General features: G+C 38.0%; 1 protein-coding gene across 6 annotated transcripts in view; it reads right to left on the bottom strand.

Moving 5' to 3' along the window:
• Window positions 1–7,296: 7,296 nt before the first annotated feature.
• The window catches only part of KLHL15 (kelch like family member 15), a 38,910-nt gene continuing 24,550 nt past the window's right edge, over window positions 7,297–21,656 (bottom strand). For 4 of the 6 annotated variants that reach the window (XM_045856045.1, XM_045856046.1, XM_045856043.1 and 1 more), the window contains one exon: window positions 7,297–12,598. In XM_045856045.1, the coding sequence (XP_045712001.1) occupies window positions 11,489–12,598 (1,110 nt within the window). In that variant the 3' untranslated portion in view covers window positions 7,297–11,488. The remainder of the gene's footprint in view (window positions 12,599–21,656) is intronic. The other 2 variants (XM_045856047.1, XR_006787686.1) reach the window with 2 other exon arrangements.

The following is a 21,656-nucleotide window of genomic DNA, read 5'->3' as shown; positions in this document are numbered from 1 at the left end:
AAAATATTCAGGGGACCAACAGCGACAGGAAGAAAACTAGGAGTCAAAGCAACGATTTGGAACAAAAAGGAAAAATAAATATCCATCCGGAACAAAATAAAAAAACAAGAATTCAGAAAAATGAAGAGACTCTTACAAACCTCTGGGAAAACCTGAAATGTTCCAATATCCAAATTATAGGGGTGCTGGAAGAAGAAGAATAACAGCAAGAAATTGAAAACTTATTTGAACAAATAATGAAGGAAAACTTCCCCAATTTGGTGAAGGAAATAGATTTCCAGAAAGTCCAGGAAGCTCAGAGAGTCCCAACAAAGTTGGATCCAAAGAGGAACACACCAAGGCACATCATCATTAAGTTACCCAAGATTAAAGACAAAGAATCCTAAAAGAAGCAAGAAGAAAGGAGACAGTTACCTACAAAGGAGTTCCCATAGGACTGTCAGCTGATTTCTCAAAAGAAACCTTGCAGGCAAGAAGGGGCTGGAAAGAAGTATTCCAAGTCATGAAAGGCAAGGACTTACATCCAAGATGACTCTATCCAGCAAAGCTATCATTTAGAATGGAAGGGCAGATAAAGTGCTTCCCAGATAAGGTCAAGTTAAAGGAGTTCATCATCCCCAAGCCCTTATTATATGAAATGCTAAAGGGACTTATCTAAGAAAAAGAAGATAAAAAATAGGAACAGTAAAATGACAATGAACCCACAACTGTCAACAAATGAACCTAAAAGAAAAGAAAAACAACAAAAACAAAAACTAAGCAAACAACCAGAACAGGAACAGAATCAGAGAAATGGACATCACACAGAGGGAGTTCAGTGGGGAGGGGAAAGGGAGGAATAGGGGGGAAAGGTACAGGGAAGAAGCAGCATAATTAGTAGGCACAAAATAAATGGAGAGAGATAAAACATGGTACAGGAAACAGAGAATTCAAAGAACTTACATGTACAACCCATGGACATGAACTGAGGGGGTGGGGAATGCTGGAGGGTTGGGGGGGCAGGGTGGAGAGGTATAAAGGGGGAAAAATTGTAATAGCATAATCAATAAAAATACTTTAAAAATAAAAAATAATTGAATCTAAAAAAGAAACAAAGAACAGAAACAGAATCATAGACACAAAGAATGTTTTGATGGTTGCCAGATGGGGGTGGGGGTTGAGGGATGAGCAAAACCGGTGAAGGGATTAAAAGAAGTACAAATTGGTATTTACAGAATAGTCATGGGGATGTAAAGTTCAACATAGGAAATATAAGTAGCCAAAGAACACATATGCATGACCCATGGATGTGGAAAGTGGTGTGCGGATTTCCTGAGGGGGCTGGGGGGGGGGCTGGGTAGAGGGAGGCAAAGGGGGGAAAATGGGGACAAGTGTAATAGCATAAACGATACAATAGAATTTAAAAAAAGTAAAATAAGATGGGTCTTCACCCATTTTTTTCATTCATAACGAATTTTACTATGTGGTATTCTCTGTTATCTAAACCAGTACCAGAATCCATCTGAGTGGAAAACTGATAGATTGGATCTGGGTGCATGCCTGGGTCAGAACCTCCTGCCTCCTGTGACCTTTGGTGCTTTTTTGCACATCCTTTCTTGAGAACCCTTTTCTGTCATCTCCACCTAGAGAAATCCTACTTAGTCTGCATGACCAAGTAGAACTACCCATTCCTCCATGAACAATCTCCTAAGTCTCATCAATAGTACTATATTTTGCTGTGTATAATGTACACTTATGCTTTTGGCCCAAACTTTCATGAAAAAAATCTTTTAAGTTTTTAATTCAATTATTTATTCAAGTATTTATTTACTTATTTATTTGTTTATTTATACTTAGATACTAGTGTTTTGTATTATAAAGGAATTTCAGCATTTATTTTTGAACATATTATGGTACAAAAAATTTTATGTCACAAATAATTACAAAACACAAGAACAGGTGCAAGTTATTTCAGGTACTACTACCCATGTATAATGTGCATCCTTATTTTTCCCCTCAAAAATTTGGGCAAAAAGTGTGCATTATACAGAGCAAAATACAGTAATTCTAACTTTCTGAGCTCCACAGCACCCTGCTTTTTCCTCTTGCCTTATTCATTTTTACTTGCCTTTAGTGAGTTTTAGTTACTTATGATTCCTCACTAGATTGAGAGCAGAGTGGACCTTGTTTTTCACCCACTAGTATGCACTGCAGTTATTCAATAAATGTTTGAATGTATGTTTTCATTACAGAAACCTCTCACACCCTAGATCTAGGGAGAATGCTGTTAATTTTCCTTAGAGAATTTTTTGAATAGGGTTTCTTTTGACCCTATAATGTATACCATGCCTTTCATAATGTCTTTATCAGCTGCTGCTATCTCTTAAACATAGTTGATTCTTAATCATTTTGCCCCATTGATATAATTCTCATCCCTTTTGTTTTCTCTAAGTTGTTTTATTTGCTTTCCACACTTAATGAAATTTGATTATATGATTTTTTTTAAATTGCCCCAATAGTTAAAGACACCTAGTTATCATTTGGGATAGTGTACTTGTGTGGCAAGTAGTTTATGAGAAATCCTTCCAAATCAATTAACAAAAACAGTAAAATACCACTGAAAATGCATAAATGACATATTGGCACACAGAGGTGAAGAATTAGTCAACCCTGACTATAATCAAAAAAATTAAAATGAAGATACAACTTTCACCTATCAGATTGCTAATAATTCTTTATTTCTTTTTCAAGTATAGAGTGTGGTAATAAAGAAATTCATATTCAGCCCTGGCTGGTGTGGCTCAGTGGATTGAGTGCCGGCCTATGAACCAAAGGGTCACTGGTTTGATTCCCGGTCAGGGCACATACCTGGGTTTTGGGCCAGGTCCCCAGTGGGGGGCACACAAGAGGCAACCACACACTGATGTTTCTCTCCCTCTCTTTCTCCTCCCCTTCCTCTCTCTCTAAAAATAAATTAAAAAATTTTTAAAAAGGAATACATATTCATTGCTGATGTGAGTCTAATATTATACAACTTTCCTGGAGCTTCATCTAGCAATATTTGTCAGGGACTTTAAATAGTTCATTTTCTTTCACCTTTAGAAAACTGCATTCAGGAAGTAATTGGAAGTATAGATAATATATAACATAAATCAAATGAAAGAACTACTTTGAAAATGTAGTCATGTCTCACAGTAGGAGCATGAATACATAAATTATGATAGACATATTATGGAACACGAAGCAATCAGTGAAAGTGTTATTTTCAAAGAAATTGTAATGACTTGTGAAATTGTTTCTAATAAAATTTTATGTGAAATACAGGATATAATACTATAATTATACTGCTCTCCCTAACACTCTGATCCCTAAAACAGTTTGTTATTGACTCCTTATTTGTCCTAGGGGTCACACTTTTCTGTTTCTTTGCATGCCTCGTAATTTCTTTTGCAAACGTGACATTTTAAATATTGTAGCAACTCTAGATTCTGTGTGTTTTGGGGTTTTTGTGTGTGTGTGGTATGTTTGTTTAGTGATTTGCCTGGAGGAATTCTGTGGAGTTTATACTCCACTCACTTTCCCCCTCCCCTCCCCTCATGTATGACCACTGATAACTCTGCTCTGTTATGTTTAAGATTGGGTTTCAAGCAATCACCCGAGTCAGCATACCTCAGTGGTCAGCCAATGATTGGTCAGAAGTTACACTCAAACACCATGGGCCACTAAAGGCTTCCTTCCACCCTTTGCTGATAAATCTGTGTGTGGCCTGGGGGAATGCATTCAAAGTTCAAAGTTTCCAAGTCTATTCTAGATATTATCTTCTGTGTTTGCAAGGCCCCACATCCAGCTGGGGGCAAGTACTTTGCTTTAGCCCTCTTAGGTGCACGCAGCCTTATCCCTGAGCACAGACTTCTGGACCACCAGGGATAAAGTAGGCTGTCTCATTGCCAAGATCTCCTGTTAAATTCCTGGCTGGTCTATCTGCCAGTCTATTACTAAATGCAATCACTATTGAGACCTCAGGCTAGCCGCAATGTCAGCCACAATGACATATGGAGTACTCCACTCCAAATAAAGGTAGATTCCTTCCGATGGCCCTGGTAGAACTGTGCCACAGAGCCAGGGGAAGGAGAGTTGTGATGGGAACAGCCCCAGGCAAAAATCTGTCTGTCTTTACATTTTTTTTTGACAAGTTTATTCAGTTTTATCATTGCATTTTAGGGAGAAGAGTTGCTGAGCTCTTTACTTGGCCATTCTGGAAGTCCTGCTCCTTAAACCACACAAGTTGTACAAGTAATTATACAAATTCATCCAGCTCTTAGGGGAAGGTGAGACCTTCCTCAGCATGTGAAATCCCCAGGATAACATCATGTTGGCTGAACGTCAACTTCAGCCTGGAAACTAACTGGACCTGCAGGATGAAGTCCTTTTTTTGTTTGTTTATGTTTGTTTACCAGAGTACCTGATGAGTGGTCCTCTGTACTTGTTTCTATTACTTATTCCTTACCCTGGCTTTTTCAATAACATTTATGGATCATATATAGTCCATGAAAAAGAGTTCAGTGGGCAAGTGTTTGGTTTACACTGAACAAAATCAAAATGAGTTAACATGAGGACTTCTAAGAGCCTTTAACATGCTGTTTCTTGAGATTTTCTAAGAAAAAGAAATTCCATGTAGTGTTTCTCAAGATTATTGTGACCGCCACTTCTTTCCGCCAAAAAGCATTTCACAGGATTAATGATGTGCGTTTGGTCTATTTGAACTTGAGCTTTTCAGCCTGGATCAGAAATACTGAGATGTTAAGGGACGAGGTATCTGTTGACAACTGCGCTAGCTATATACATATGCATCAACCTTCCAGACGTGGGAGCAGTGGTAGTGGAAATGAATGGAGGGAATTCCTCAGGAGGTCAATTCTGGCAGACAATCAAACTCTCTAATACAGCTGCCCTTCCTCACCAGGAGCATTTCATTGGTGACCTTCCAAGTTTCTGGGTTCTATTTCTATTAAGGAGGACTTACCAGGTGCCAGACATTAAGTCAGACTCTTGGAAAATAAAGATAAAAGATGGTGTCTGCCCTCACAGAGTACAGTTAAAGGTGAGATAGAGAAAACAGTTACAGTCAAGTGTCGGAGGAGGTGAGGGTGTAGGTACCCATGAGGTGCTATTGTATGACCAAGGGCACAGTTAACCTGGCCCAAAGGGTTAAAGAACACTTGACAGAGGCCATGATGCCCAAGCTAGTTCTTGAAGGTCAAGAAAGCTTAGCCAGTAAGGAAGAGGGAAAGAGCATGTACAAAGGCAGAGAAGCTACAGAAAATGTGGTATGTTCAGGAAACTCCAAGTAGTTTGCATAGCTTGAGTATGGGTATAAAAGAGACCAAACAGCTACGAAGGGAGCAAAATATGAAGGACCTTGTGTGGCAGGCTAGGGAATTTGGATCTTATTCTCAAGATGAAGGGAGATTTTTAAAAAATTGACTTTGGAGCCCTGGCTGGGGTGGCTCAGTGGACTGAGCACTGGCCTATGAACCAAATGGTCATCAGTTTGATTCCCAGTCAAAGCACATGCCTGGGTTGTGAGCCAGGTCCCCAGGAGGGGATGTCCTGGAGACAACCACACATTGATGTTTCTCTACCTCTCTTTCTCTATCCCTTCCCCTCTAAAAATAATCTTTAAAAAAATTGACTTTGGAGAGGAAAGGGGAAAAAGAGATAAGGAGAGGGAGAGACAGAAACATCAATTTGTTGTTCCATTATTTATGCACTCACTGTTGTTTCTTGTATGTGCCCTGATGGGGATGGAACGAGCAACCTTGGCATATCAGTATGCTCTGACCAACTGAGCTACCCGGCCAGGGTAATGAACAGGAGATTATTAAAGCTGTTGAATCTCAGAACCAGATTTACGTTATGAAAGGCCCCTCTGGCAGCAGTGTAGAAAATATTGTGGAAGTAGAACTTCAGAAAATTCCCAGAGGTCAGCAAGAATGCAAGGGCCTAAATGAGGGAAGTCATGAATGGAGAGGAGAGGGCAAGTCAAAGTTTAAACTGACAGGACTGAATGAACCAAGATGTTTAGGTGTTCCCCTTGAACAGTCCCAGGCAATGGCAGAGCCACATCTTAATATAAGGAATACAGGACAAGGGGCAGGGTGTTTGGAAGGAGATAATGTATTCAGGTTTGCACTTGTTCTGTTTGAAATTCTGCTAAAACATGTGAAATATGTTCAGATGGCTGGAACTCGGCAATGAGAAATACAGATTTGACAGCTATCAGAATAAAAGTTATAGGTGAAGCCGCAGGTGTGGGTTGAGACTGGGCAAGGAGTGAGTCGACAGAGAAGGAATCTGAGACAAAACCCCTGGGGAACTAATATCTCCCTCTTCCAAATGCCTACAGCATGTCTGTAACTCATATGGAATTTGCCACATGCTGCAATAAACATTTAGAACTCAGTGCCTATTGTGTACCGAAAGTATCATGCTAGATATAAGGGTACAAAAAAAGGAATGAAAGAAGGTTCTTTCATCCAAGACTAGGATCTAGTTGTGGAGAATGAATTATACCCAACTATTATGCAAAAGGAAATAAGCACTACAAATGTGCTAAATGCAGAAGAGGCAATTAATTCACTGAGAGAGAACAGGTTGCAGGAGGGGAGGGGAACATTTGAGTTGGGCTTTGAAAAAGAAGTGAATTTTTGCAAGCAGGGTAGGGGGAAGGTGGCAAGTAATTTAAGGCTGGAAATTAATACACAATGATCACAACAGAATGTAGGAAGTGACAGAGGGAGGGAGGATGGAAAGGTGGCTTGAGGACAGGATCCAGGGAATCCTGCTGAGGCTTTTTAGGAGTTCATTTGAAAGGAAGCACGAGCTGGCACATAGGCCTATGTGTACCCAAGTGCTTGCGATGTGGCAGATAGATTCTAATCTATTTCCTAATTTCAGATATACCTTTAAGAACAATAAATTAAAACTGCTGAAGGAAATCTACAAATTACCAAACTAAGGTTTGAGGCTTGTAAATGCTCTCTCTCAATTCTATAATTCCATTCTGCAAAACTCTGTTAGTAGAACTTTAATTATTTGGCTTCATTATAAAATTTCCATTGCATATAAGTGTAAATAATTTCACTTTAATATTTTCATTTGCATCTCTGGCTGAAAGCATCAGTAGAAATCACATTTCTGTGGCATTTGTTGGCACAATGAAGGAAAACAAAATGGATACTGCTAATCAAGTCATGAGTGACTTTGAAACTGATGGATTATATAAAGATAGCAAATAATAAGAGATAAAGAAGTATATTTTAAAGATGAAAAATATTTTATTTAAACTTTTCTTCATAAACACTTTTAACATTTTTTTCAATTTAAAAACAGAATGGATAGCATAAACATGTTTGAATAGATTATATTCACGGCTTGGGAAAAATTACCTGACAAAAATGTAAAGGCTTTCAAAACAGGTATAAAAGGCAAACCTTAAATTATTCTAAGATTTTTAAATCGGCCCTAGGATTAATTTGACTATCGGCCCAAAATGTACCTAAATGTCAAAATATTTTTCTAATAAACAAAGTATGCCCAAGAGGTATAGGGCATATACAAGTTAGGTAGAAAATAACCTCTCCGATCACCTCACTGGAACACTCCTTCCGAAAGCAAACTCTTAATCCTTACTGATACACTGATTAATAAGGTTTTGAATGTAATTGTTCCCAAAGATGTAAAAAAAAAAAATCCAAGAATGTTAAGGGGGAACAAACAAAGCTGATGGGATTCTCTCGGTGTTGCTCATGTAACTGTGAAGCTATACTGGTATACTGAAAGGATATGACTTCCATGAGTGTTTACCTGTTCCTGTCTATGTCTGCTGAATATCTGACTTTATAAACTCTTGATAAACTAGTTTTTCAGGACTTTTGCTTTTAAGATAAATCTCTTTTTAGAAGATATTTATTCCCAAACCAACTCTAATCCAATCGAACAAATGTATGATCCCTAAAAATGTTCTGAGTACAAAAAAAAATCAAAAATGTGTAATAGGCAAACAAGAAAAATGGCACTAGCAGTTTCACTGCTATATAGCCCTCAATTATACCTAATTTCACTATTATCTATGTTGTGTTTCACTTCAATCTAAAACTTTAAATTATGTGTTCTCAAAAGAGCTAGTCTTTTTTGAGAGATAGCTTATAAACTGAAATAACGATTTATATTATAAACTGAAATGTTATGACCTACAACCACATATACATATATAAAAATAGTCCCACTGAACGTTTGACATGTTTAGATAATGCAGCTCAAATAATTTGTTATAAAATATTTTAAAGCTTAGTTTCTTGTAATTAAGACAAAACTCTCCATTTTAACCACTTCTCCCCATACAAATGTGTGTCCTTTACTATGACTCGAGCAGGCTTCCCAGAATGAGGTGTCCAAAGGTGCTGCTTTAGAAAAGGTAAGTGAAGGGCTCAGTCAATATTTCACAAATTATAGTAACACTCACACAGAGCAGAGTAATGAGGACACAGAGAAAGCTGTCTCAAGAAAAGCTAATAATTCTATTACTTAAGCTTTGCTTTTAAAAAACCAGTAGTATTTCTTCCAATACAAAACCTTCAATGAGACAATCTTGAGTTTTATGAAAAGGTTGTAGTGCAAGAATTTTCTTTAAGCAGATTAAAGTCAAAACTTAGGTCAAAGACATGGGAGAGAACAAACATTTCTAATTAAGATGCAACTAATGAAGACCAGCTAAATTTTGTAGTCTGGCATTTAAAATGTAAAGTGAAAATTAACACAAAGATTACAACGGTTGCACTGAATAGTTTCAAATCTCTTACTGAATTTTTAAGAACTACTATCTTGAACACATACAATGTATATAAACAAAAATGGTTCCAAATGAAGCACACAAAAAATAAACTTGAATAAACTTGAAAAAAATCTATGAAAAATTTTCCATAGTTTAGTATAACAAAAATAAATCTCTTTCAGCAATTACACCATAACTTGAAAAGGGAATGTAAGTTATCATGGATTTAAAAGAACCTAAATTAGCGCTACATATAAACAGAAGAATTTTCTCATACATTCATAAAGAACCCAAGCGACAGCAACTATTCTTAAAGCTCAAAACTGATTACAGCTAACATCAGGTCAGACATGAACTAAGTGTGAAGCTGAACCCAGAGTTAGTTCAAGTTAAGAATTCACAAATTTTCCAAAACATGAATTTTGACCTTGGCCTCTATCTTTAGAATGGAAGACCAAGAATATCAATTGTTTGCCCAAATCTTACCTTAACTAGGGCTATGAAGTCATATCTAAGCAATTAAAGAGAACCACCACTGGAGTGTAAAAGCCTGATGAAGGGTACCCTGTCTCGGTCTTTGCCAGCAAAAGACAACGAGGAAAATAATGAAGACATTATCGTTATTTTCTTTAAAGCAAGACAGCAGACACACAAAAGCTAAACCACCTAATATATTTGAAAAAGAATTAAATGACTAAGTTAAGCCTACTTTTCAAAAGTAAAATGATTAGAAATGATTTTTTAAATGTAGAAAAAAGACTTTTACCCAGATTGCCATGGGAAATGATATCGAGTTTCATTATTAAAAACAGAAAAATGACAGAACCATTTAACACAAATTTAAGTCTCATATACAAATGAACACTAATTTGACTTCTAAAACAATGCCATTGTTTTTTCTTTTTCAAAAACTACTTGTGTATCTGATTGTTTCTTAAACCCAAATGCCTCCAGTTTTGGAGTTTTAAAACCAGGGTGTTTTTTTAATAGTTGTCTCATTTAACTGCAAAAAAAAAAAAAAAGTCTTCACATTTCCATGACTTCTCTCTTCTATCTTATGTTCAGTGGTGGCAGCAGCAAAAAAAAAAAAAAAAAAAAAAGTGAAACTAGAAAATTTATACAATAGCCATACAGAAGGCATTGCAATATTGCACCAATATCCTAAGATCTGGCAAGTTTTGCCAGTGTAGATCTAGTCTGTATTAGCTATAGACTCTACTCAGGAAAAAATGGCATCAACTTGAATGGACCATTTCCTGGTTATTCTTGCTTAACTTTGTCAACTATATGCTTTTCCTTTGAGTTGAAAGGTGCGGCTAATCCTAAAACACTTAGTACAAATGCTTTTAATAAACAGTTATTCTCCACCCATTCTCAACTTTGAGGTTACTGTCCTTCATGCTAGTAGCCTTCAGTAAATAAAACAAAAGCTGAGGGCTTACACCCCCAGTGCCACTAAGTCTTTTTGTACTAAATAAACAAGTAGATATGACCAGTCAGATTATAATTCTATTCCTTACCTCTAAGTCAAAACTGAGCTCAAATTGTCCACAAGTTGCTACTTTCCATTCAGTAACAGATGCAGCAGCCTTATTAAATGTAAAGAATGGAAGTTGCACTTACTTTTAAGGGGCCTTTATTTAGCAGTCGGGCATTACCTAAATTCTCTTTAAAAAGTGCTTGCACGCTGCAGGGCCAGGGCTTGTCATATAGCACTCCAATTCTTACTAAAAACAGGGTAACGTTAAACAAACTGCAAAAAAAAAAAAACATGTTCAAAAAGAAGACATACATCGATAAAGAACACTAACGTTTACTTTTGAAAGTAAAATATAAAATATTACTTTTCGTAGGTCCATATGTTTCAGGAATATAAGGAGTTCAAATTATTACTGAATCAGTATGGACTGAAGATAGGCTACTTTGACATCAAATGAGGACTCCAGTTATTTTAACTTTCTAAAAATGTTAATACATGAAAAGACATTACATCTAAAATCCAACAAGTATGGCAAACCGTGTGTGCAAGTGCACTAGCTTAAAAATATAGAATCCTAACCACGCATAAAAGAGGATGTGCCTTATATATTCATAAGATGTATGCACGTATGGATACGCTTTCACTAACACAATGCAGGTAAGAGAAGGCAGCTTAGAAATAGTGTTTTGAATATAAAAAGTTAACTTTGTAGAAAATTTATATTTTTGCATTTTCAGCAAAAAGCCATGCAAAAAGGGCAAGAGTTTTAAACTTAAACAATAAAACCAAAAGGTCTAACGGACTGAAATAAATGTTCAGAAAGATTTCAGATCGAGATAGGAACTGAAATTACATCAAGTGACACTTATCAGGTCTTCTCTTAGAAGATGCATGACTCCTACACTGACATCTGAGAGAAATGTTTAAAGCATACAATCAGCTTCCCAGATAAGTGGATCATTCTATTAAACTGCTTCAGGAAGTAGTTTCAAGAGCTAGTGCTTCGAACTAACTTATTGCATGAGTTTGAGGCCACTAAAAAGAAAACAAAGTATGCTAGCACAGAATGAAAATTTTTTACACTATTAGACCAATGGCTTTGATAGTAAAACTGGTGAGGTTTTTCTTTATGCTGTTAATTAACTACTCTGTCACAAACAAATTTTTTGTTTGGCTTTGAAGCAAGAAAGACGTCATTAGTTGCAGCGTCTGACCTCGTCCAGTATATATTCTGGAAAATGCAGGTTGCATACTTGTAAACCATCCAGCTTGCAGGGCATCCGTGGGTACTCATCTTCCTTCCACTTGTTTTCTTCTGGATCAAAAGTGAGAATGGAATCGCTGTAATGACCATTGTAGCAAAGGCCTCCAAGAACCATTATTTGTTTGTCCAGCACAGTCACTCCATGGCCACTTCTACCAATTGGCATGGATGCCAAGATGGTCCACTGATCAGTCTCTGGGTTGTACACTTCTGTGGAAGGGCAGCCCTGAGATTCAAAAGAGGCCCTCAAGATCACACAGACACCACCGAAGACATAAAGCTTGCCATTGTAAGAAATCATCTTGTGAAAGCATCTTGCGTAATTCATTTTGCTCTTATTCTCCCAGCAGTTGGTAACAACTTGGGTTCTTCTGGTCCGTTGTTCTATGGTCCCTTCTTTACTGGGGTCAAAAACGCACACTTGTTTGGAGGTGGATGATGAGGTGATTCCACCAGTGATATACAACTTGTTATTGAGCACTGTCCCCTCATGTCCATATTTGTTAACTGGATAAGGATCCACAAATTCCCATTTGTCATTGGTGATATCATATCTCTCTGTTGAGTAGAAAGTCTCATCTCTGGTTCTGCCTGCTACAGCGTAAATAAACTTCCCAATAACACCAACTGCAAATTCTGAACGTGGTACAGACATGTCTGCCATTCGGAGCCAAGAGTTGTGTCTTGGGTCATATCTGAACACTTTGGAAGAAGCATGGAATTCGCCATCTGGGCCCAATTCTTCACCACCCAACAAGAACACAAAGTTATTGACAATAGCAAGGCAGTCCGGCCGCAGAGGTACTTGGGGGCCCTCTAGTTCCCACCAGACTCTTGGTTTCTTTAAGAGAAGTATTTTACTGTTAACCATGCTATGTCCAATCATTCCTCGGAATACTGTAGTTTGAGGTTTGGCAGAGCGGATGCGGCTTGATTTCATGTCCAACAAAGGCTGCTGGTGAATGTTCTGAAAGTAATTCAATGCTTGGTCAACTTCATAGCGCAGCTGTCGAGAGTATCTATAAAATTCTGATGTCTTAACCTAAGGAAAAAAGTAAAAGAATTTAACTAAAAGAAAGAACATCAATGGCAAATAAAACATCAAAGCCCACTAAGATGGTTAGTGCTAAGATTTCAGACTTACTTTACTAAAATTGCTTTTCCTGTTAAGATCACAAACTTTTTAAAAAGCTTTTATCACATTTCCTTTTGCAATCTAGATTTATAATAACCTATGCACATTTCCAAGGTTTTTACAGTAAACAAGTTACTTTCCGAGCACAAGCTAAATTCCTCTAACAAAATGTATTAATCACCTATTATTATGCCAGGCCCTGATGGTGGCTAGGGGAATAAATAGAGGTTTCACAGCAGAGAAAAACATGCCCATGGTTTTCTTAACCACAAGGAACAGTGTAAGCACAACCATAGCTAAATAATTTGGGGAATTAAGTTAGTGAGTTAGTAAAAATGTAAATATACATAAAATTCTCAGTAGGTTTTTCACATAAAGACTTGGTCTGGTATCATCAACTACTATGGCAATAATTCAGTTGACAAGAAAAGGTAAATTTTTTTTCACTTTATTTTTGGAGCTAGAACTACCTAATTAAGATGATCACTGAGATCTTATGAAGCATACTTTAAGTACTGTGCTAATGCTATAGGGAGGTAAAAAATAAGCATGAGATGTGGTCTATTTCTTCAGAGAACTTAGAAAATATTTGGGGAAATGAAAACATACACATTTACCAATAAGTAAACGAGGCAGCTGACATTAAGTATGGAGCAGTACAGTGCATCTGTGAGTGCTGGCCCAAACATTTCAAACTGGCCCAAAATAACCAAGTGGGTACTTTGTGAAAGAGGTAAGAAACTGAAGAACAAGCAAAAAGAAGCCTGCATCATATTTATAAAAAGAAGAGAGTCTTGCCATTTTATTTATTTTTCAAATTCTAAGAGAGTTTGTTTAGAAAGTTACAGAGGTAGTGAAAGTGAGCCATAGGGGAAAAAAATGGCCTAAGGAAACAAGTTAGAGGCAAAAGAAGGGACCTTGGAGCTCAGGAAAGAGAAACACAAAAGTAAGATGCTTGGGGAGAGGAAGGGGAGAAGGGAAAGGCAAGGGGCATGCTCCTGAGAGGGAGAGCACTCAGAACTTGCCATTTTAATCATATCTCCTGCCTTGCCTGGTGTGGCTCAGTGGATTGAGCACAGGCCTGCGAACCAACAGGTCGCCAGTTCAACTCCCAGTCAGGGTACATGCCTGGGTTGCAAGCCAGGTCCCTGGTTGGGAGCAGGCGAGAGGAAACCAATCAATGTTTTTGTCCTTCTCTGTCTCTCTCCCTTCCCCTTTCTCTAAAAAATAAAAATCTTTTAAAAAACATGATTAATAACATTACAAGAGGAAGGAAGCTTTAGAGAAAGCAACCGTGTTGTTTGGAGATCAAGAAAGGAAGGAGGGGAAATGATGCACATATTGGATAGACAGATTTCAAGTTTTTCAAAGAAAAATTAGGATCAATTCCAAAATCAGAAACTATGTGAAGGCTCTCAAAAGCATTGCTGACTGCATAATTGCAAAACATACTGATGAAGGGAAGAGAAGGGAAAGTGTCTAAAAAATCTGATGTGCTGCACAGAGAGCTTTCTGGAATTTAGATGTTAAAAAAACCACTTAAAACAGATGGTGAAAAAAAAAGCAGGCACATAAAACAAGTATTAGTGGAATGGAGCTCTAAGAATATTGTGAACAAGGCTAAAGCCTCTGAATGAACTGTGACTTTACAAAGTACCAGATACTGAATAGACAGCATTTTAGAGGTTAAAGTAAGAAGAGGTAGAGGAAAAAATGAAGTCTCCCCTGGATGGGGTGGTTAATGTAATATTAACAAAGACAAACAGCCTCACTCCTATTTTATTTCCATTCTCAGCTAAGAATGTTTTATTCTTTCCAATCTGAAGATCAAATACAGTGACTAAGAAGAAACTTAAATCCAAGATGGCTGAGAAAAAAAGAGAAAGAACAGCTAGATATCCTGAGTTCAAGTCATTTGATCTCACAAATCACATCCTGGGATCCTGAGAGGCTTCACAGATAAGGCTGCTTAATTGCTGTCTGTAATCTGTGTGGAATCGTGAAGAATGGGCAAGGACTAGAAACCAGACAGATTTCTCAACTACAGACTGGTTAGCTTGAGGCTGATCCTGGATTGTTAAAAAAATTAGTTAGCACATGCAAATAAGAAAGTGCTACACACCAGCAGATAGCACACACTCATCAGGCAATTCCAAGACTGACTGCTTCCGATTACATTTTTGACGGTGTAACAGCACTTGTAGAGAATAAGAGAACCTATGACTTCAGCGAAGTAACCAACAAAATCTAATCATAAAGAAATGGGAAACACTGAAGACCCATGAATCACATAAAACTACAGAAATAATTGTGTGAATGCATTTGAGGGGTAGGGTGAAGTGGTGATAAGTCCACAACTTTTATCAGATATTCCAGGGATCCACAAACTACAAAGTTTTAACTGACTCTGTCCTCAACGTGAACTAATAGTATGTGATATGATAGCCTTAAGAGTTAATAAAATCAGGATGGAATTAAAAGAATAGACAATCCCATACTCTCCATTAGGGTTAAACCGCAACTAAGACAGTGTTCAGCTCCATCACTACACTTTAGACATGGACAAAACAGACCATGTCTCAAGAAGATGGCAACTGTTTAGAACCAATTAGGTAGATATTAGAAGAAAGATTTTAGGCCAATACAAAAAAACCCTTTGTAATTAGAACTGTCAAGAAGATAACAGATGTTCATTGCACTATTATCTGTAAGCACAAAAACTGGGAACAACTGAAATATCAGTAAGGCATCAGTTGAATAAACTCTGATATAGATCATATGCAGTAGTCATTAAAAAGAATGGTTAATCCAAGATGGAGACATAGGTAGACACACTGTGCCTCCTTGCACAACCAAAGGAAGGACAATTTAAAAACAAAAAACAACCAAAACTGACAAAATCAAACTGTATGGAAGTTCAACAACCAAGGAGTTAAAGAAGACACATCATCCAGACAGGTAGAAGGGGTGGAGACAGACAGCTGGGCAGAGAGGACTTGCAGCAAGGTGGCAGCTGGCGGACCCAGGAGGCTGAGGCTGGTGGAGTGGCGGTCCCACATCCCCATGCAGATAAACTGGGAGGAACAACTGGGGAGCAAAACAGACCATGCAACCCAGGGCTCCAGTGCAGAGAAATGAAGCCTCAAACCACTGATTGAAGACACTGGTGGGGGTTGAGGCGGCAGCAGGAGAAACTCCCAGCCTCACGTGAGAGTTCATTGGAGAGATCCACAGGATCCTAGAACATACACAAGCCCACCCACATGGGAATCAGCACCAGAAGGGCCCACTTTGCTTGTGGGGAGTGGGGGAAGTGACTGAAATCTGACAGAGAGCACAGCAAGCGCCACTGTTCCCTCTCAACCCCTCCCCCACATACAGCATCACAGCATCACAGTGCAGCAACATGGGTTGCCCCACCCTGGTGAACACCTAATGCTCTGCCCCTTACTACGTAACAGGTGTGTGAAGACAAAAAAATGGTCCAAATGAAAGAACAGATCAAAGCCCCAGAAAAAAATACAACTAAGCAACGAAGAGCTAGCCAACCTATCAGATGCACAGTTCAAAACACTGGTAATCAGGATGCTCACAGAATTGGTTGAATTTGGTCACAAATTAGATGAAAAAAAAAATGAAGGCTATGCTAAGTGAAATAAAGGAAAATATACAGGGAACCAATAGTGATGGGAAGGGAACTGGACTCAAATCAATGGTGTGCACCAGAAGGAAGAAACATCCAACCAGAAAAGAATGAAGAAACAAGAATTCAAAAAAATGAGGAGAGGCTTAGGAACCTCTAGGACATCTATAAATGTTCCAACATCCAAATTATAGGGGTGCCAGAAGGAGAAGAGGAAGAGCAAGAAATTGAAAACTTATGTGAATAAATAATAAAGGAGAACTCCCCCAATCTGGCAAATAAAATAGACTTCCAGGAAGTCCAGGAAGCTCAGAGTCCCAGAGAAGTTGGACCCAAGGAGGAGCACACCAAGGAACATCATAATTACATTACCCAAGATTAAAAATAGGGAGAGAATCTTAGAAGTAGCAAGAGAAAAGGGGACAGTTACCTACAAAGGCATTCCCATAAGACTGTCAGCCGATTTCTCAAAAGAAACCTTGCAGGCAAGAAGGGGATGGAAAGAAGTATTCCAACTCATGAAAGGCAAGGACCTACATCTAAGACTGCTCTATCCAGCAAAGCTTTCATTTAGAATGGAAGGGCAGATAAAGCGCTTCCTAGAGAAGGTCAAGTTAAAGGAGTTCATCATCACCAAGCCCTTATTATATGAAATGTTAAAGGGATTTATCTAAGAAAAAAAAGATAAAAAATATGAACAGTAAAATGACAGCAAACTCAGTTACTAACAACCACACCTAAAACAAAAACATAAGCAAATAAGCAAACAACTAGAACTGGAACAGAATCACAGAAATGGAGATCACATGGAGGGTTATCAACAGGGGAGTGGGAGGAAGAGAGGGGGAAAAGGTACAGAGAATAAGCAGCATAGATGGTAGGTAGAAAATAGACAGGGCGAGGGTAAGAATAGTAGAAGGGTAAGAATGTAGAAGCCGAAGAACTTTTAAGTATGACCCATGGACATGAACTAAAGGAGGGGGGATGTGGGTGGGAGGGGGTGTGCAGGGCAGAGGGGAGTGAAGGGGAAAATGGGACAACTGTAATAGCATAATCAATAAAATATTTTTAAAAATAATGGTTAATCCATATGCACTAACAGACATTCAAAATTTGAAATGACAAAAACAGAAAAGTATATAGAACATTCTTAAAAAATAAAAATGAACTGCTTATACAGTCAGTAGTACATGCAGGAAAAAGCATGTATAGTGGATAACATACATCAGTGAGCTTCTGTCTGTATTTAGCTTTTTTATAGGGATTACAGTAAAAAAAAAAAAAGTATGGGTACCTATTTTTCCAAGTCAGGAACTGTCTACCTCCAGAGTCAGTGAACACCCTGCCACTGGAGGTAGTCTAAGTGTGACCACCTATCAGGAGCACTGGGGAGGGATTCCAGTGTCTCACAAGGTCTAGGAGAATGGCCTGTAATAGCCTTCCCCCTTACAACCCCTGGCTCTTGCAGATCACATCAAACTGGGCCAGTTTAACTGCCAGTTTAACAGTCATTTTCCTGTCTTTCATTTTTTACCCAATCTTCTGGTCCCTTTGTCCTCTTCTCCATTCATTTGATTTACTCCCTTGGAACTTGGGTTCCAAAGGGTTTCCAAGATTCACTTCAACTCCATGTTCAAGTTCAAATCAAAGCTACATGTCTGTATCCAGTCTGTTCTACCTCTAAGTCCATGACAGTGGAAGTTGTGCCATTTGAGATAACCAGTTATAACATGAAAGATCTTCTAACCAAAAAAATTTAGCTCCTACTTCTCCCTGCCAAGGTCAGAAGTTCTAGATCTACCTTGCCCTTTTCCCAAAACTAGGTGTATCATTGCAAATTTCCTCTAAAACCATACAATATCAAAAAGCGTAACTTCATTCATTATAGAAACATAGAATACTTCTCTGATAATTCTGCACAAAGTAATTACAAATATACTCTGCTTCAAAACAAAAGGTGGAGGGCTGAAAACTTTGTGTGAATAAAATAATTTAAAATGCATTAAAAAACAGAGCTATCCAAAAAGAAATGTGTGGCTCACCTTTTCAGAGGAAGCATTTCTGCCACAATTCACTCATGTAACAGTTAAACTATCTGTGTATCAGGTGCTCTCAAAAGATATGGAAAGAATGACATTTATTTCATGTTCTGAACTACTTTTCTTATCCTTTCATGTCATTAAAAAGCTGTCTTGCTTAAAACTTGGAAAGCCTATATTCATCACTTTTCTTGCTTCGATACCTTAAAATTGTAAGTATTTTGTCTTATTCTGGATACAAAATGAAAGCATATATTACCTCTTAAAAACAGTAATCTGAAAATTTTAAATTGGCCATTTCCTCCTTTAATCTTTTAGTCTCATGTAATTGTGTGCATGCACATATGCATGCAAAGACAAAATGTGAGAAACTATTAATTTTGAATGTGGGCTCTGTAAATACAATATTAAGCCAAAGAAATAATAGCCATTACCATTGAGCAAAAATTCCATGTTTCTCCCTTCACTGTCAAAATGTTACATAATCCAGCTGTGGCCAGGTGGTTCAGTTGGTTGACTGTCATCCTGTACCCCAAAAGGTGGCAGATTCGATCCCTGGTCAGGGCACATACCTAAGGTTATGGGTTTGATCCCTGGTTGGGGTACATATGAGAAGCAACCAACCGATGTTTTTCACTCACATCAATGTCTTTCTCCCTCCCCTTCCTCTCTCTCTAAATCAATAAACATAACCTCAGGTGTGAATTATTTTTGAAGTTACATAGTCCATTTATTAAAATTTTAACCTTTAAAGGTAATTTCTTCATGCACTCTTAATTTTGAGAGAATTTAAATAGAACTGGCAATATAATTAAAACAGGCATTTCCACACAGCTTACTACCTTTGATTAAAAATCTGATTTTAAAAGTCTACTAACACTGACTACAGTCTAAAATTATTTTATACTTTCAGTCAGCCATTTTAAGGTATTATCAGCTGTTTCACCTTTCAAAATGATTTGTGAATACCCAATATAGTTACACCTTAAACTAAAGAAATAAATGCCTTTTATTAGCTTATCTGTGAGTGAGGGATTCACAGGGGCAGGAATAATCCATGAACTCAAGGTACCAGGACTTAAGCTGTGAACAAGTCTCCAGTTTAGATATTCCTTTTCTGAAACGAGTCAGTTGCTTTAACAGACACCTCTTCGGCACTTCCTACATCCAAAATTGCTAACCCAATTTTTGAACTGTATAGGGTGTCATGTGGAAGACAGAGTCCTGGCTATTGGTTTTATCATCCCTTCTCCATGATCCAATCTTCTCAATAGGAAATATCCAGAAACAAAGCAGTTACTATCATGGGGCTTTAGTGTTATAACAAATGATATCTTTGGGAACTACAGCTACATTTGATATAATTTTGATAGTAAAAACATGGAGCAGTCTTTTGTATGTTGTATTGTGAAAGCATCTACCTGGTGTGAGAAGTCTATTTATAAAACCAGGCTCAGAACTGAAGTTTATATTGATCTATGTGAAACAAAAATAATTCACATAATTAAAATGCCTTTAATTAATCCCTTTGTCCTGAAAAACTGAGTTAATTACCAGGGGTGAGGCTATAAAAATATCAGTTCCTGCTAAGCACAAATTCACTCAGTAATACTCTATTGGCAGTCAAATGCCAAATGGCAGAGACGAATTTGAGTAAGGGCTTACCCATCCTCTCTTCTTCTAGCAGGCCAGAGTCTACAAACTTCAGAAGTCAAGTGACCAGAGCAAATGGGGGCAAAGGAGAAGACCTCTCAGGACAATGTTCTAATAAGAGTTTCAGCACAATTTGGTTAGTCCTATATCCTTTCAACTTTTCTGTAGAGTAAAAAGTATTTAATTGAAAAATAAATGTGCTTCAGGACTTCCAGCCAAGATGGAGGTGTAGGTAGATACACTTTGTCTTCTCATACAACCGAAAGAAAAAGAAATTTAAAAACAAAAACCACCAGAATTGCCAGAAAACCAAACTATATAGAAGCCTGACAACCAAAAATTTAAAGAAGAAATATTCATCCAGATTGGTAGGAAGGGCACAGAGAACCAGGCAGGCAAGGTGGTGGCTGGCAGACTGGGTGGTCCCACATTCGTGAGCAGATAAACGGGGAGGAACAACTAGGGAGCAAGACAGACTGTGCAACCCAGGGTTCCAGTACAAGAAAAGAAAGCCTCAAAACCTCTAGCTGTAAAAATCTATGGGTGTTGCAGCAGGGGGAGAAACTCCCAGCCTCACAGGAGAGTTCATTGGAGAGACCCACAGGGATTAAAACTGGGATTAAAATCAATGATTTGGAGCAGAAGGAAGAAATAAACATTCAACTAGAACAGAATGAAGAAACAAGAACTCAGAAAATGAGGAGAGGCTTAGGAACCTCTGGCATGACTTGAAACATTCCAACATCTGAATCATTGGGGTGCCAGAAGGAGAAGAGGAAGAGCAAGAAATTGAAAACTTATTTGAAAGCACAATGGAGAACTTCCCCAATTTGTCAAAGGAAACAGACTTCCAAGAAGTCCAGGAAGCTCAGAGTCCCAAAGAAGCTCAGAGTCCCAAAGAAGTTGGACCCAAGGAAGCACACACCACAGCACATCATAATTACATTGCCCAGTATTAAAGATGAGACCATCTTAAAAGCAGCAAAAGAAAAGGGGACAGTTACCTACAAAGGAGTTCCCATAAGACTATCAGCTGATTTCTCAAAAGAAATCTTGCAGGCAAGAAGGGGCTAGAAAGAAGTATTCCAAGTCATGAAAGGCAAGGAGCTACATCTAAGAAGACTATCCAGCAGAGCTATCACTTAGAATTGAAGGGCAGATAAAGTGCTTCCCAGAGAAGGTCAAGTTCAAGGAGTTCATCATCCCCAAGCCCTTATTATATGAAATGTTAAAGGGACTTATGTAAGAAAAAGAAGATCAAAACTATGAATAGTAAAATGACGACAAACTCACAGCTATCAACAACTGAACCTAAAAATCAAAAACAATCTAAGCAAACAACTAGAATAGGAAGAGAATCACAGAAATGGAGATCACATGGAGGGTTATCAGCAGGGAGGGGGAGAAGAGAGAAAGGTACAAGGAATAAGAAGCATAAATGGTAGGTACAAAATAGACAGGGGGAGGTTAAGAATAGTATAGGAAATGGAGAAGCCAAAGAACTTATATGTATAACCCATGGACATGAACTAAGGGGGGAAATGCTGGTGGGAGAGGGGTACAGGGCAGAGGGGAATAAACAGGGAAAAAAAGGGGACAACTGTAATAGCATAATCGATAAAATACATCT

This window comes from Phyllostomus hastatus, unplaced genomic scaffold (genome assembly GCF_019186645.2).
Source record: "Phyllostomus hastatus isolate PE091 unplaced genomic scaffold, TTU_PhHast_1.1 phas_scaffold_12, whole genome shotgun sequence".
NCBI classification, from domain to species: domain Eukaryota; kingdom Metazoa; phylum Chordata; class Mammalia; order Chiroptera; family Phyllostomidae; genus Phyllostomus; species Phyllostomus hastatus.
Note: the sequence above shows the minus strand (reverse complement) of the source record. Positions and strands in the feature narration are given on the sequence as shown.